This window comes from Amblyomma americanum, chromosome 1, assembly GCF_052857255.1.
Source record: "Amblyomma americanum isolate KBUSLIRL-KWMA chromosome 1, ASM5285725v1, whole genome shotgun sequence".
Classification (NCBI taxonomy): Eukaryota; Metazoa; Arthropoda; class Arachnida; order Ixodida; family Ixodidae; genus Amblyomma; species Amblyomma americanum.
Window position 1 is genome coordinate 138,068,087 of NC_135497.1, and position 17,571 is coordinate 138,085,657.

At 46.5% G+C, this 17,571-nt stretch overlaps 1 protein-coding gene across 1 annotated transcript in view; it reads right to left on the bottom strand.

Annotated features, from left to right (window-relative positions):
• Positions 1–3,265: 3,265 nt before the first annotated feature.
• Positions 3,266–17,571, bottom strand: part of LOC144113728 (uncharacterized) — a 108,502-nt gene continuing 94,196 nt past the window's right edge. Inside the window, exons 6-8 of the mRNA XM_077647015.1 lie at positions 12,150–13,157; positions 7,053–7,158; positions 3,266–5,543 (exon numbers count right to left, since the gene is read on the bottom strand). Of these exons, the coding sequence (XP_077503141.1) occupies positions 5,525–5,543; positions 7,053–7,158; positions 12,150–13,157 (1,133 nt within the window). The 3' untranslated portion in view covers positions 3,266–5,524. The remainder of the gene's footprint in view (positions 5,544–7,052; positions 7,159–12,149; positions 13,158–17,571) is intronic.

Consider the following 17,571-nt stretch of genomic DNA (forward strand, 5'->3'; position numbering starts at 1 on the left):
GGCAGCCCCCCTCCCACATCACCTCTGACGCGCCATTTTCTCGTAGGGCATAACTGGCGGACCTCCAAGCGGCGCCATTCATTCAGCACACTGAGGCGCGCCCTGCAACCCTGGTTCACTTTGTGTTGAAGGACTCAGGACTGAATTCAAGGTTGTAAACTTTCAGTGTGTGCCCTGTGTACCCCGTTAGTAATGGCCTACGGACGCGTGAAAAAGTGATCTCCCGTTCCTCTCTCCCATTTCTATCTCTCCCTCCGTTCCCCTTCCCACGTGTAAGGTAGCATACTGGGCTTCGCTATAGTTAACTTCCCTGCCTTTCCGTTTGTCTTTCTCTCTCTCTCTTGTTTTGTGTTCTCAGTAATCTCATCTTGCTGCCCTGTCTACTACCTTTGACCATGTATAAGCGATCTTAACAGCGTTTGAACCATCAATTAGAAAACGACAGCGGTCTCATTCCCAAAACTTCTCTATCCAAGGAACCCTGCGGGATTGACCACCGCACGAGAGCCAGCGACATTGTAGCCAAATTATTTAAGACAACGGGACCAACGAGACCGATTACGAAATACATATAACTTCAGGAAAGGAATTTCAGAAGCCTTAGGCCGGCTTTGTTGTGCTACACGAGTAAGTGTTTAGCACGGGAACCGTAACCGTCGAGCTATGTGTGATAAAATCAGTTTTGAGAACGCAGCAGAGCGTAGTACACGAAGTCTGTTTTGCTCGCTGCAAGAAGCAATTTACGAAGTAAAACGTCTCCTGGTAGTTTCACATTTTTCCCAGCTTTAGGCATTTTTTACGGGGCTTACTTTTTAAATACCAGGTTGAAGGGATGTACGAAGCAACATTTCAAGCCTGTTGCATTGATTGTGACGGCTATCTCCCAATGCTGTTGAGAAGCTGGTTCATGCCCCCCAAAAGACGATGTCACACCGGATATGGAAAAAAAGCGAAAGGTGCTTTCTGCATGGGGTTAAAAGTTAAACTTGCGAACTTTTTTTCCCGGGTTTCATATCTACAACTAAAAAAAAAAAAGAAAGGCTCTGCCAGCCCGCTATGTTGCTCTTAGGTAGTAAGCAACAGCATTGGGCGATATTTACAATGCATTGCTCTCACAAGGGCATGCATACATGCGACCTCTCGATCGGCAGGGCGTGAATGATGACAACTGCTAAGACATGATCTTTGGCGCAGAATGAAAATGAGGAGGACAGAATAGAGTTGCACTCTGATAATTTTAGATAATTTTATCGTCTTAAAAGTGTTCAGTCATAAATAGAATGCTGGGATAGCTGTATCGATCTTGTTAATATTGTCCTCGTAACCGCTTATTTGTATCTAATCTCCTTCGTTCTCTTCTCGGGCAACAACGTTCTTATGTGCGTCAAATATTCTTATCTATGAAGGAAACCAGATCACACACCAGCAACCCAGACGTCTTCCATCAGCTCTATTAAAGTTACGTCCTTAACATCGCGTGTCCCGAATGCGCGGCGCACCAACTGTAAGGCGTGTGCTGTTTACCCAAGCAGCTTGGAAGCAAACTACTCTGTCGGTATGTTCAGGGCAGGCCGCAGTTTCAGGTAAAAACGCAGCCGTGCACTGTGGCGAAGAGGCGTGAAGCAATGTGCGTCGCGCGTACGGCACGCTAGCTGATGTTCAATGACTCGTAGTTTCTCAGTTTGTGCGAAATTGCTGCCGCAAAAATAAGGCAAGATTTGCGGCATGAAAAATTGCTTCCACTTCCTGTGCCGTCGAGTACGGCCTGCGTGTTAGCAAACGCTCAAAATACACGCTCGGTGTGAATATCATGCTGATTTCTGGTCTGCTGCGAATCTGCAACAGTGGGTATGCGCGCCACGTATAGGCTATGTTCGAGAAAATGTATTTTTGCCTTTGCTCCGACAGATAACGCGTACCGTAGACAGCTACGGGTCCAGGTGGCTAGGGAGGCGCGTTTTTCCAGAACGTGGGGTAACAACTGTGTCCCGAGCGACAGCAACGTACGATGACGCCCCTTACTGAATGTGCTCTTTGCAAAGGGATAATTCGTTGAATATGGGCAACTGAAGCAGCAGTGAGAACGGAGAAGACCGTCACTTTTCCTTTTTGATGCCTACCAAGATGTACACTAGTCTGAGCTCCAACAAGAATTTCAGATTTATTGATATACCGGAGCAGCTAAGCCCCAAAATGGACGTCAAGAATATTGTCCTGCTTACTCTCATATTACTCTGCACAAACAGTTCAGGGCGACCCAGTTTTTTACATAGTGATAAGCTTTTTCATCTTGGGGCATAACTAAAAAATCGCAAAATCGCGTGACGGTGTGTTTGCATTGCCAGAAGCTACGTAGCTTTCCCTAGCCTTTCCGCGCATCACTCCCGATTTAGAGCCGCCCGGTCTGACAAACGAGACGTCGAAGCTTTACCGACACTAAGAGAAGTGTTACGTTTTTTAACAAAAGCAATTTCAATAGCGAAATTAAAGTAACCACTTTTACTGCAAAATTACTACCCCAGCAAATTAATTCATTTCAAAACAAATTCTGCAAAAGTAGTTAAAATTACTGCGCTACTGTAATTTACTTACGGCCGTGTCCGCTACCAACGCACGACGCGATACTTCGCACTATATGAACGTGTACAAGTAGTGATAGCCGGTAAAGTGCTGAAATGTAGCAGGCCGCAATGATCACTGCATCGAAGCAAGAAAATAAAGAATATGTATATGGGTGTGAAAAGATCTCACAGTGCACAGGTGCCAACACTGCAGCGCACACAGCGCGTTTTCGAAGCGCGCAGCCGTTAAAGGGGGTTACGCTAAGTGAATGGAGCGCACGCGTGGATTTATTTCATGCAGAGAGGGCACTAAACTCTATCCCGGACCGCAAAGTTTCTTTCGCCATGTTGAAATTTCCTCAGCTAATATACATGCGTCGCTGGCCAGTAGATATACGAATGTAAGTGCTGAACGCGCATGCTGGCGCTTGTCAAGAACACGGGTTGTCATCACAAGAACTGCAAGAACGGATTCTTCTACATCATAAAACAACACAAATTGCGCCTATAGTTCCTATATTAAAAATGGCCGTTCCGCCATTAGCTCGGCACATATAGTTGGGGTGAAGTTGTAGTAACAATTTGGTAAGAAGTCGCTTGTAATGATCAGCCGGCCACACCGACTACTTTGTGTCACAACACTGCGGCTGGGAAATGCATTCCTTGCCTTGCCATGCATACAGAGAATGCACTCCAGAGTCAGGTGAGGTCTCTTAAGAGTAGTTTATTTTTGTGTTTATTCACTATCGCAAATGTCACACCGTCTGTGTCTACAGGTGAGCATCAGCCGCTGTGTCACCACAACTGTCATGCCAACACTGAGGCAGGTGGTGGTGCAGGCCTAGAATGGAAACACGGGTCTCTCGTGACTAGGAAACCGCAGAGAAGACGACAGTTTTGACACGGGGCGAGGGTGGGTATAGGGGAAGGGGAAAAGTGAAAGCCACGTAGTTTCTCTTTGGTTTCAGTCAATGCCATGACCATCGTCTGTCACTCTTGCACGGTCTGTGCAGGGTTTCGAAGTCGGGTTTCGATGAGTGGACACCTTTGGTTTGCCTTGAAACAACAATTTAACAAGCCATAGGTTCCTCGAGCGTCACGCTGCACAAAGTTACTTGCATGCAGGCAACACAGAATTCCTGCACGCGTGGCTGACGTCGCTGAAAAAAAAAAAATCAACGCGCAACTGTAATAGTTCTTTCGTGTTCACTTAAAGGTTCTTGCCGTGTAGTACGTCGTTCGATAGAAAGGCATCACTAATTTGCGCATTCACTTGATTCCAGCGCTTTGAAAAGAAGGAAAGAAAAATATAGCGTACCAGCAGCAGGCGCGGTAAAATAAGATTCTTACAATAAAAAGGCCTCTAAACAGTGTTCAACAAATCATACCTCAGCAATGTGACTATGCTCTACGTGCTGTCTTGTACTTCAGTAAGGTCGAAACAAAAGTAATTGCACAAAGGTGGCAGTAAAAAACACAGCCTAAATCTGATGCACAGCGATAATTCTTAGGTACTACCATAGAGATCAAAACAGCAATAAAAAGCTATATGTCAAAACGCCCCTCAGTTTCTTACAGTGTTCATTACTAATGCTCTTGAGCCGCAACATATGGCGCTTACGCTGGCCCAACGAAGGTTTCCTTTGTCTCACTTGAATGTGCGAGAGGCGCAGGTAGCCTTGACGTTGAGCCCTTGTCAGCTGCTTCTGCGTGGTGCGTGATAAGGGCAAACACAGCGGCAGTCATCTACAGTGAGAGCTACCGTAAGCTGCGATCGGAGTCGAAGTCAGCGCTACTGGAAACACGCGGGCAGACCATTCACTAATGCCCTTTCCTTCGAAAGTCCGGTTAAAACAATAAAAAGTAACATGGAAAGTGAGAGCATTGGTGCATTACACAGCACGTTTGTTTACAGCAATCACCCGCAAATACATGTATGTACATAAAGCGTATTACGTTCAATACGGCTGGTAGGTATGTATATTATGTACAAAACGCTAGACCTACACAGAAGACATCAACTTTGAACTCCAGAAGCAACATTATATATACTTAAAAAGCATTCTTATATATGCGTCCTTTTGTGATCGCCAGTGGTTTGTCGATTGTTCGTGTGCAGATTAAACGTGATGCGTTTAAAGCAATGCAATCGCTTGGAGAAACAAAAAATGCAGGGCTCGAAACGAATACATGAAGAGCGTTAAGGCTCTTCTTTCTTCGTGGCTTTTTTCTGCAGTTTCCACGGGTGGCTGATTAAGTCGGTATTAAGTGATGTGTTGTGAGTCGCAAGAGCGAAAAAAATAACAAAGAACCAAGATAAAATGACGCGTACGAAGGCTCGAGAGAAATTCAAGCAGGCGTCGTATCACACTTGTCTCGAATCGGCGTTCAGTGTTCACTGCGGGCTGCCAGTGTGGGTGGGCAGAACGCCGAGCAGAGCAGTCCTAGCTTAATCTTCAGGTTTGCTTGGTTTCCCGCACGTGAACCGGTTGCGAGTTTCTCCGCTGCTAGTAGGACAACTCTGGGATGCACTGTACTCCAAGCACGCAGAGAATTCCTTTCCTCCACCTGGACGCACCCGTTATGGTGCTAGCGGTTGGAGCCGGAAAACAAAAAGAAAAAACAGTTGCCACATTTCCACGGCGAGTCGGCGACAAACACTGGGGCGGGTCTCGCCCAAGCAGGTCTTGTGCACTGCGCCAGGAAACTTTAGAGGCGGCCCGCAGCGGAGCGCGTTCACAGCACAGGTCAGTCGAGGCGTTTTCACCTTGTGCGCTTGCAGAGTAGCGCCAAATCGTTTCACTGTGCACACACATATACACACACACACAGAAGGCCCCAGAAGCGTCTGAAAGCCTGTGGCACTACACTGCGCACACGTGCTTCTAGAAGCTCTCTTGAGGAACGCTGGTCTTGAAGTCCTCTTGGAGCCAGAAGGCGTTCGTCGTACCACCTTGTTCTTGTCAGATAGACTTCACATCACTGCACAGAAAAATATTGCATTTAGTCACGCGAGATATTCAAGGTAGTCCTACTAACAGTAGTCTTTACCAAGCTCAGAGGGAAATTAGAATGTCTGACGCGTTGGCTATGTGCATGGGGCTAACGTTAAAAGAATTTTATTTCAGTTCTTGAAGACATTGCGCGACATTCACTGAAATAGCAAACTTGGAACAGTCACCAGCACGACTAACTCGTCATATAGATGTGCAGAAAGTTCCCACGTCCCGAACTAATTATTGTCATCAAATGCCTTCAGTGTCACCTACCCAAACTTCTAAATAGTTTTTCACAACAGAGGCATAGAAATTCTCAGCCTAACTCCCTCAGAAATCAAATTGCTCATGAAATGCTACCCTTAATCAATATGTTCCACCACTTGGTTTACATTTTGAGCTGCATTATCATTATTTCCTTTTTTAAAGCAATCTCGCCTTTCTAATCTTTGCGTTATATACATTTTTACTTTTATTGTAATGTACCCATTATGATCTGTCACACTGGGAAAGTGCTCTAGAAAGTGTGTGTATGCCTTCCACTGCTATTGCTTGTACGGGAGTCGAGTGCTCCTCAAGCTGCTTGCATGCAGCTTTATCTCGGCTTCCTCCATCCATGAGAATGGGAAATAAAGAATAAATCAATGAATGAGATAGAGGAGGTCTCAGAAGGTGACATGGGGAAGAACATGAGTGTTAGACTTGCAGTATAACCGTTAAGAAATCTCAAGACTAAGTAATTTGAAAACCCTCAATGATGCACCGCAAATATATTGTACGTTTTTTAACGTACACATGCCCGGAAGGTTGCCGGAACATGGAAGTTGCGAAAAAGCATAATTTCTTGGCAGTATAAGCAAATAGCCTCTGAAGGGTTGTTCTGCACTTGCCTGCGCCACCTGCACACTGCAGACACGGCCTCAATCTGAGGCCGTGTCTGCGAGAAACGAGGAGTTTGTTTTTTCGTTAATCCTGCTTTCAGAAAACGTCTGCGGGAGCCTGTACGGCATGGAATTTCAAAGCAGTTTCTGCACACAACACGAGAGGTTGAAGAACACTTAAAACCAACGAGCTCTAATGCATACCAGAAAAAAAAAGGGGGGGGGGCGATGAATGAAATATATCAGGGATAGAAAAATAGAAAAGAAAGACAGTAAGCTCCAATCTCAAAGAAGAGGTCCTTTTTCTATGCCACAGGCACTATGTCCTTTTTTTTTACAGTGAAATTTCAAAGCATCCGCGTTTCTTCCACAAAGAGCTTGTTTAGCAGAAACCATTGGCCAAATAACTGATGAAGTTATGCGCTGCTAGTTCGCTTTTACTAAAGTTACGTCCGAGGCGCAGAAGGCTGAAGTTTCCTTCTCAAGTATATCCCTATATCCTGGACCAAGTTCTATGTTCATGTCTGTGTTCGAGCTCTCTTCCTAATTTTTGCGGAGCCCTTTGCTAATGGCTAAAATTTCGCGGTAACTTATTGACGCATATACGCACTCACCTCTTCGAAACAGGCTTGAACGCTGTGCTGTTCGACATGCAAGGGTTTGAGTTCCCAGCGGCAAGGCCTGCAGTTTGAAGATGCGGAGATCCAACTTTACCTGTCACTGCACAAGAATACATAAAAAAGAGGCAAATGTTTTATGTTTAGTTACGCACTAATGAGCAAGAAAAGCATTCAAGCAGTTTGTCTACCTCCCGTTCACACAGTGACCATGTGCGCATGCTCTTTTTTCAGCAGAGATAGTCTCGTTTTCAGTTTATGAACGTAAATATATTAATGAACGCCGTGTTAAGCGCTAAAAGTTTGCTGGCTTTAACTACAGGTCGGTATTTCGCTCCATACGAGGCCCGTAAACACCTAGCTGTCAAGTAATTCTTAGGCTATGCAAGCGAACTGGACTAGATGGCTGCTTATCCTTCTGTAAAAACAAAACTCAACTTATTGCTTCTAAACATTAAAAGGATATACCGATAACACCAGGAAATCATTGTCCGCATGCGCTTGAGACTATAAAGAATTTATCATTAAACTGAAGTAAATAGTCAGCCGCCGCGGTGGCTGAGTGCTTATGGCGCTCGGCTGCCGGCCCGAAAGACGCGGGTTCGATCCCGGCCGCGGCGGTCGAATTTCGATGGAGGCGAAATTCTAGAGGCCCGTGTACTGTGCGATGTCAGTGCACGTTAAAGAACCCCAGGTGGTCGAAATTTCCGGAGCCCTTCACTACGGCGTCCCTCATAGCCTGAGTCGCTTTCGGACGTTAAACCCCCATAAACCAAGTGCATAGTCATGATACAAGAAGCGTGTAGAGGCGGTACACCGTTCGTGTTTTTGTTGTATATTGTCACGTAGTGGTGACAGCAGCCCGGCAGTCAAAAAGACAGCGAAAAGGCTTCCAAAATAAACCGCAAATAACTGAATGACTCGGAGGTGGCGATAGCGGAAAGCGTGCTCGGAGGTCGTAGAAGAGAAATGCCTGTCGCTCTCGACAGCGCTCAACCTAGAGCTGGCAAGGAACCATCGGGATAAAGCGCCAAAGCAATTATGCAATCTGTAACAAAGTGGAACCAGTTTCTCGTGGCTGCGTTCAATCGAGATCTGGTCGCATCGCGCGTCACAAGCAAATTATAAAGCGGAGTGCTGGCGGCTTTCAGCGTCAACAAACAAGCAGTACAAAGGTTCGCGCCATTATACAAAGTCCCCTGGATGTCTGATGACTGTTATGGTCGCGAGTCTTTTACATAATAACGCGTTCGTGACGTGAATGTACTAATGGCCGGGTGACTTGTACATTGTTAATCATTTGTAGTTAGTATTCATTTGGATCAAACGTGGGTTCATAAGCAGTACTGCTAAAGCTTTTCAAAAACATGCATTTTCGTTTGTTTTTTAACATAAAGGGCTCCAGAAATGCGGACATGATATCCACACGATAAAAATCTAATTCAAAGTCGTTTCCCTGAATTATGCGTGGTTATCGGAGTATTGTACGCTTAGTTCTCGATCTTTATCTTTGAAGGAGTAACTGCTCTCTGCTGATTATTACCAGAATATTTTTGTAGACCCTTTCTTCGTGCCCTTTTTTCTCGTGTAGGCCAAAACGCAAGTATTCAGCTTGGTAGCGTTGCTGACAAAGTTTGAAACATTTCCAGTGATACGACGAGCAACTTTTTGACCGCACTAACGTAAAGGGATTCTCTAGCTAGTTTCACTCAGTTCGGGATGCACTGAAGGCGACGCTGCCGGGTGTGTGACCACAGGCTATACCGGGTGCATCAGCGAAGACTTTTTGGCAATATTCAGCACTGAGAATTTCGAGGTAAAAAGGTGGTTTATTTTGAATTGTAGAGTTAATAATGGCAGACGTTTGAAAACAAGCAAACGGTCGGAATTAGTAAGCTGATTAACGAATTATACAACTTTTAACTGCTAATGTTAGGTGCACCACTGTGATCAATAATCCGTAGCTATACGTTCACTAACGTCGCCGCCACCAATATGAATGCATAGCTACGGATTACTTACTTCGTAATCTGTATCCGAACATTTAGAGAGTTTCAGCTCAACGAACTAGAAAGAATGACAAAGAGAGTTTCAACACAGCCGGAGCGACAACTCATTATCGTTGCTGGCCCGCTTTCGCGAGAGGCCATGTCGGGACGCACACCTGCAACGTCCATGCTAGTACGCCCCTGTGATGTTAAAACTCTCAAACGGTCATCAACTTTTTTTCTAGCTTCTAAAATAAATGTATCTTGCTTTTTAAATACTTGATATTTGCCCTAAATCTTGCGAACAGTGGGAACAATGTGGCACTGTTGCCTGAGCGGATTTTCTTATCAGAAACCATTTGCCTCGCTGGCTGCTAATTTAACGCTATCAGAGAAATAGGCCTGTCAGTGCCCTTTTACATCTGCTGCCAAACAGCAAGGCACAACTGGACCTGACGGCGGTAAACGCGGTGAGCGGAAATAGTGCAAGCACCGAAAGACGGTTGCGATGCGCCCTTTTAACACGGCTACGAAGCCAGCCTTGAAACATTCGTCCGACTCGGCTTAAACTGGAATGTGGCGCGCCCAGCCCGGCGCGATCTTGCGAGCGGCGTCGCCCCAAGTGACGTGACCAGCTCGTGGGTTCCCCGGGCTTTGCTCGCGGCGCAGCTTGCGTAATGGTGTCCCCCTTGAAAGAGTTTGAACGTGGCACGCCGGCGACCCTAATTGATGCTTTGGGGTTGGCGCGGCGTAGCGTTTCTCTTCGCTGTCATTAGGCACATAAAAGCCATATCCCGCCTTTGATGTCAGTCACGCTTATGAGCAGCGCTCCCCAGCGCAGCGCTCTTCAATAGCGGAGCACCAGTAGGACTCTGCCTCCGAAGGGAGTAGCGGCGGCGGCGCGGTGGCAAGAAGGGGGGAAGTCGACCGACGTTAATTTGCAGGCTCCGCCCCCATTAATGGAGCCCCATCAGGAGGCTCCTTCTGAATATTTAAATGAAGCTCTCGCGCCGCGCCACGCGCTCGCGAAAAAGCCGCTGGCGGCGCGTGTTTTTGCCGCCCGCGCTCGGTTGGTCCGCCCTCGGTGTCCCCTCGGCGCATGGGTTTCCGGGTAACCTGCTTGACGCCTTAATTGAGTGCGCCGGGGAAAACTGGCTGCCGGAAAAAGGCTGCCCTCGGAGACAAAGTTTGTGTTTGGGTCCCCGAGGAGATCACTCTGCGCCCGTTGCTCCTTCAGCGCGTGTCCCGCCGGCCGATCCCTCTCGCCCCTCACTCGGCATTCGCCCGACAGGCTTTTAGCCCGAGCAGCCAAACGCTTTGCAAACTTTCAGCCTGTCCGTAGGTTCGAGAAGAGTGCAGGTGCAAAATGGAGTGAAGCCTTCCGCTCCTCTTCGAGCAGCTACTTTTCTCGGCGGGGCTGCTACGGTCCCACCATGATGCTACGCACGAATAACGCATGGGGGAGAAGGGCAACTTCGAAAGGAGTGCAGTTCATTAATGAACAAGCTTTGAGTCGCCTACGCATTGTGTACTGGCGGTTGGGTTATAATAGCATTTCGTTAGGAAATACACTTGAGAAGTTTTATAGCGGTGAAAGTGGTTAACAGTATAGAAGTTATACTAATTTAAAGCGTGCGTGGTAAGCGACGTATATTGAGATTTAAAATTTACTTGGTACCTCGCTTCTTACAGCAGAATTGAAGCAAGAATGCGACTATATTAAAAAAAGACTAGTTCTTTCAGCTGCAAAATACAAAGGGAAAGCCGAAGAATGTAACGAACGGGACTCTTTTTCCCCCGCGTGATTTTTTTCATGCAGAGCGATGGAAATTTTGTCGGAAAACTTTCATTCATTCATTCATTCATTCATTCATTCATTCATTCATTCATTCATTCATTCATTCATTCATTCATTCATTTCAATGAATATGCAAATATATACACGCAAATGTTGAGCCTCTAGCCGAAGCTTGATCACGCCCATTTTGCAGACAGTCAGTAGAGAAAACTCGCCGGAAAGACACATGACAAAAGCCGCCGAGGTAATTGCAGACACACTAATCGACATAAAAGAAAACCTTAAAACTTCACAGAAACATGGAAAAAACTTTAAAGAAAATGGAAGCGTACAGGCACATAGAACCTTGATTTATACGATTCAAACAAAGAAACAAAACAGAGACAGCAGGGGCCTGAGTCTGCATTAGAAAAAGACAGCACGAATAATGTCAGCGCTATCAGCTACTCCTGCGCAATCTAATATGAAGCAATTTTTCCGAAGCAGAATCTTTTTATAGAAAATACAGAAGTTATTGGCCATTTTAATTTCGAAAGGAACCCTATTTCATATTTTTGTGCCACTGTACTGTATAAGCTGTTGACCGTAAAAATTGCGAGTGACAGGTAGTGTGAATGTGGAATTTTCAAGTGTGAATGGCAGGTGAAACTTGGTGTAAATATGGAATTTGCAGGAGTGGATGATGTATTAAAGTAAAATTGACGATAAAAATTTCGACGAAATATGAGAGGCGACGAAAAACAAACAAACAAATACAAACTGCTGTATAAGGTAAATAGAACTGTTTGGCCAGGCTATAATAATAGGAGACAGCTACTGAAGAATGTATACGCAAGATCGGAGTATGTGAACTAGTTCGCGTAGTGGTTGCATTGCGCGGGATAAATTCCGACTGCGCTACAGAGCTTATTTTCATGGTTCGCTCTGGATCATATACCGAGCTCTTACTTCAGGCAAAGGGTCTGACAGCGACAACATGGTGATTAACAAAGACCGAAAGACGACTTGCCAAACTGAGGTTATGGTATGCAATATTTCCCAATTTTTATTGGCTTGATGGTGCTTGCGGAAGGGCATAAATATTGATTCCATACCACGCACACGGCTGTTAATTCTCCGAAATGTTCAGTGCACACAACGTGCCCGCATGGATATATAATTACAGCATGTGCAGCTAAATCCTTATGCAGCAACTCACCAATGAGACCACATCAAGGTCATTATAGGGCATTCGCTTGTTAGTAGGAGCAATTATTTCCTGCGCTGAGCGGAAACGTGCTGAAGAGAAATTTCTTGGCGCCTTCTTACCCTTCTCTATCTTATCCCCAGGGGCCATGTAGGATGAGTGGACAGGAAGGCGCGAAGCGGCCAGGGCTGCTGACGTGGCGGCTTCCGTGAGGCAGCTCCCTTGGAGTGACATCAGGGCCTGGGCCTGATGCTGACGGCGGCAAAAGTTCGCCCCGTCACCGACGGCCATGTCGTGCGCGGTCGGTTCGTACACGTTGCCTTCGGGCTTCACTAAGCACTGCTCGTGGCGCACTGCCGTCGGTTCTTTCTCCTCCGCTAATGCGAACCTCCGGCCGACTGACGACAAGGCCGACTGCGGTGGCTGGGGAGATATGCAGCCCATGCTCTGGCGGCCCAGGACGTAAGAAGTCGGCGACCCCTCCGGTGTCAGGTTGAGCACGTCGGTGTGGCCGGTTGAGGAGGCTGACGACGGGGCCATGGGCGAATGGCCGTTGATCCACGCAGCGGGCTGCTTGCTACTCTGATGGCCAAGCGGCGCATGCAAGGGCTGAGTCGTCGACATGAAGCTCGGATCCGTGTGCAGGTCGCGATAGTAGCCACTCGCGGCAGCGCTAGCTCCGGCGCTGCCTTCGCTGACTAGCCTCTGCTGAAACCCGTAGCGATCACTGAGAGGCGGACCCGGCGACCGGCGCATACCGGGAGGGCTGTCTGACGTGGCGGTTTGCGCCAATGACCAGATCTTTGGTCGAGAGCCTTCGAGGGGGTCCACAATGACTAGAGAGTTTCCCGATGGCCGGTCCTCGTGGTAGGCGTTGGGGTGACGCAGAGAGGAACGTTGAATCCGCGGAGAGATGGGTCCGCTGCCGTCGTCCGAGGAGGTATCGTGGACGCTGTGGTTGCTGCTACTGTTCGCCACAGAGATGTTCTTGCTTGAGTAGGACGAAAAGGCGGCCGTTGGCAGCGACCCATGACTGGCTCCGTGTTGCGCCAGGCTCTGCAAATCGAGGCAACTGGCCTCCGCACGCTCCATGACTGGCTTCCTTGCATCCAGTTCGGTGTCTTGCAGCTCTGAAATAAAAAAAAGAAAAAGCATTTAAAGTTGTTAGGTCCGGGGTACAGACAGTCAGTTTTCAGCACACGCGTTATGGCGACATGCTCCCATGCCTCCAAGGCATACAGAGTGCTAAGACATGAAAATCAGTTGTGTGAAAGGAAACTGCGCGATAAACACGACAATTCGATAAATGAGCAAGAGTCGTTTACGCACGGAGCTGTTTTATGGTATTACCTACTTAATGTCTCAGTTCGCTCCTAAGCATGCAGAAATGAGCAAAATGAATAACTGATTTTAAAATGAAAGTAAGCGAAAAGCTTCAAGCCGACCACATCTTAAAAGTTGGCATCTGTCGAAGCAAAATGTATCCCTCGATGACTTCCGTCGGAGTGTACTCATCGTAAATAGGTGACTGTGAACGTTACAGTCGTGTTCGTGAGACAACGCAGTTGCGGTATATTGCGTCAGTTGTCTTACTGCCTTACTTTTCACTTCGCACTTTGTGATCGTGAGGCTTCCCGCGATAAACCACAAAGTCACAGACCACGCTGTTGTGAATTCCGTATAGTGCGCTTATTAAGCCCGAGAACGGAGCCATCTGCAGCTAACAACCTCCTCTTCCTCACAACGCCCTCGAAAGACAAATCACTGAATGTACGTAATGTGCCGGACACGGCTCCACGCGCTTCGAAGTGAAGGAACTCTTGCAATTTCTTTCTGCCCTTACAAAAATTTCTTTAGACATTCTATAGGCTGCCCATTGACTTCTGTCTATAAAGTCTATAGACTCTTTAAAGACAAACCCTACAGAACAGTCTATAAGCAATACAAATCTTATAGACAGTTTATAGACAATCTATATATTTATGGTCATACACTTATAATAGACCTTTCTCTATAGAGAGTCTACATACTATGAATAGACAAAAAGAAATCTATAACAACACAATGGAGTCTATAAAAAGCCTATAGACTGTCTGTAGACCATTTTTATAAGGGTGGGGAGCGAGCGCATGGCTTGTGCTATATTTTCCTCCTTTTTTAAAGAGTTTTCGAACACCTGCTAAGCCACAGAATATCGAAGGAGTAACACGCATCCTTTGGAGCAGAGTGCTCCCCCGCCCCCTCCATCGAGTCTAAAAAAAACAAAATCGCAGACGGACGAGCGGGAAATCGAACCGCGCTACTTTTTGTAGTGAGCCGTTCGTGTTCTCTCGTGACTACAGCCTTTTTTTTTTCATCAAGCAAGAAAAACCTTTTTACGGCCGCTGCTTCTTTTAAATCGGTATACCTAATCCAGTTGGACTTCGCGGAGGAAACTTATTATGCTACTGCAGGCATTTTGAAAATTTCAGCAGTCCGGATAGGCAGTACTTTAGATATCGCTGCGTATTCTGGTTTTGAAAACTCAGTGAACGAAAAGAAGATGAAAAGAAGAGCTGTGCCCCGCATAAGAATCCAATTTCTAAGCAAATTCATGGCGTACGTTGAAAATTTGCCCTTCGCGAGCAGAAAACACTGGCACTCTATTACATGATTCATGCCATTAAGAGTCTATGCAGCAACACTTAGCCATGTTACGCGTTCACAGCGAAAAGGCACTGCAACTTGAGGTACTTTTATTGGTGTTTCGCAGAAAATCGGGAAGATGCACGGGCGCCTGGTACAAGTTTTTTGGTGAGCCGAGACCTGGCTGGTTTGTGTAGCGCTTTTGTCCTCGCTTGATCACTGTTTTGAAGCAGTTGCATGAGATATGAATGAAACTGCTGAATGGAGTAATCATCGAGGAAGACATCTCTTAACTGAACGATATGGCTACAACTCTTCCGCAGAGAGTGCTGCAACCAGCAGAAGGTTCTCTTCAAACTTACGCAAGGAAGTGACTAAGAAGTACTTAATGAGCTCGTTTGTTGGGACGCGTCTCTTCCTCCCGGCCGCGCAAACGGGGCTAGATTTCGTTATTCAGTCAGCAAAATCAGCGACGGAAGAATTGTTCCAGAGATACAGCTGAAAGGAGACCACAGCTCAGCTATGGTACAGAGGGAGAAAGAGTAAAACAAGCCGCCAACTCCTACTGCCCGCAGGGGAAGTGCGCAGACTTTTTTAAAAATCTCCTTAGCGATGAAGGAGTTAACAGGTCATTTCATTCTCCCGGCAGTAGTGCACAGTGTAAACAGCTGCTGGATAGAGTGTAGCAGACGGTGTACTCCTGTCCTGCTCTCCAGTTTTCAGACGGCTCTGGACTCAAAGCGCTATCCTGACCTCAATGCGCTATCCTGAACTTATTTGCAGAGCACTTAAATGCCATGCGCGAGATTTTTTTTAAGCGCATGAATTTTGTGCGAGTCTTTATTTAATGTTTATTACATCTGACGCCGCAAAACAACTCTGAGGATTCAGGTTTTTTTTTTACCAGAAATTTCTGTGTAAAGTAAACGATGACGTTTGCAGTGAGGTAAAAGCCCAACCGAGTAACAAATTTAAACTAAGACTGAGATCGCAGTTTGCTGCGTTTCGCTGCAGTGAAAGTTGTGTGAAAACACTGCTTGAAGCCGGAAGTCTAAATTTCAAGCGTGGGTCAGTCAGATGAAGAAACGCATAATGATGAGATGCCAAGTCACTCTGCCGAAGTGAAAGACGTCATCCGCTGAAGGCGATATTTGCCATGTAAAGGGCGCATAGATACCACAGGAGGAACTTTTTAGGACACGAGCCCTCGGTGAAAATTTGGGCGTCTTGCGAGCACTTTTCAGCAATGTAGCTGTACGAGAACCCTCTTATGCTACCTATGGCGTCAAGACTGCCAGAATCGAGGCCCTCGTTAGCTATTGAGCAGACAAAGGAAACGAAAAGAGGTGCTGCTTATGACATACATGACGGAAGCCAACAATGCGGTTGTCGCTTAAGCTAAAAACAATAACAAAGTTGTAATCTGCCGAGAGCTTGTACCGAGGATCGAAATTTCTGCTCATCCTTGGCCCACGAGTCTCATACTCTGTCGCGTCAAGATCATTGCGACAATGGAAAGTGCAAACACACGTTTGGAGGAAGTGGCGCGCACGAGCCAGCTCACGAGGTGCTCTGGACAGCTTCAAATAGATGAAAATAACGCACAGCTCTTCTCGACAGCGTCTCTGCTCGATTTCATGGTTTGTGCCGTAAAGAATGTCATTCCTTAGTCCCTGACGTAAATTGCGCAGATACGCTGCACATGTGGCGCCTTTTCATTGGATACAAACAGCTGCGCAATCAGTGTGCCTTCCTGCGCGTACCTGAGGAAGATATCTCGATCTTGATCTACGCAGCGCCAGCCTCAACGTGTATATGAGTTTATGTAGTACATGTGAGCGTGATCCATTTTTATTACATGAATTACATGTTTATTGCATGCTGCGTGTATATTTCTTTCTGCAAGGCTTGTTGATGGGCTGGCTGGCGTGTGTTCGCATAATCGGTTTAGCGCAGCAGGACAACACAGAGCAAGACAAACTAAGCACAGTTTGTCTGCGCTCTCTGCTGCCCTGATGCGCTATCTTTAGCATTTCTTAAAGAAACTATGTCAGTAGAGTTGTTGAACTGCTGGACATGACCTAGTCTCGACTCATCTCATGCATAGTACACCCATCCGCATTTTCTGTTGCGGGGCTGGTATATCACCGCTATTCGAACATCCTCATACGAAAGGTAGGTGCGCTATCGACAGGCGCTTGTGAGCTGGCCAACCAAGATCAGAAACGAGCAGCTGAGGTGCCGAACAGCCATGAACCGATCTTACGCATGGAGACTAGCGAATAGGTTTCTCGAATTTAAACCACAAGTCTGTAAGTGTAGCATGAAAAAAAAAAAGAAAATGAATGCACAGGTAAGAACCTGAGATGCTCGGAAACTAGTTTACTATATGCGCGCATCAGTTTTGCCAAAACTACAACAATGCTGTCCATCGATGCAAGATCATTCATAGGAATATGTCCTACATTATCATGTAGCCCACCCACATCGCGTAATACGGGCTATGTCTGCGCGCTTTCTTGGGGGTGTAATCCAGTTACACTTATTTTAAATAGAAAAACATCATTTCAAGAAAAGGAACAGAAGATGGGCGCACTCGTTGCCGACATGAATGTCTATCCATGATACACTTTACAGTTGCCTTTTCTTTTTCCTTAACTCTTCTGGTCTACTAGAGACATTGCCCCGCGTCAACCCCTCAATGTTATACGCATGCGAACAAAAACTATACCATGGCCCTCACGTGAAGACTTCAGAGGCATCTGGAAGTTTGATCGTCAGAACACCGATTCAAACCAACGCAGGCCATTACGTGTGCATCTCGAAAGTTGTTCGCAGTGAAGGAAGATAAATTCACGCCTTCTCCTCGTTTTGTCCCTTTCTTTTTCCAATCGTTAAGCCGCACTGACAGGGTACCTA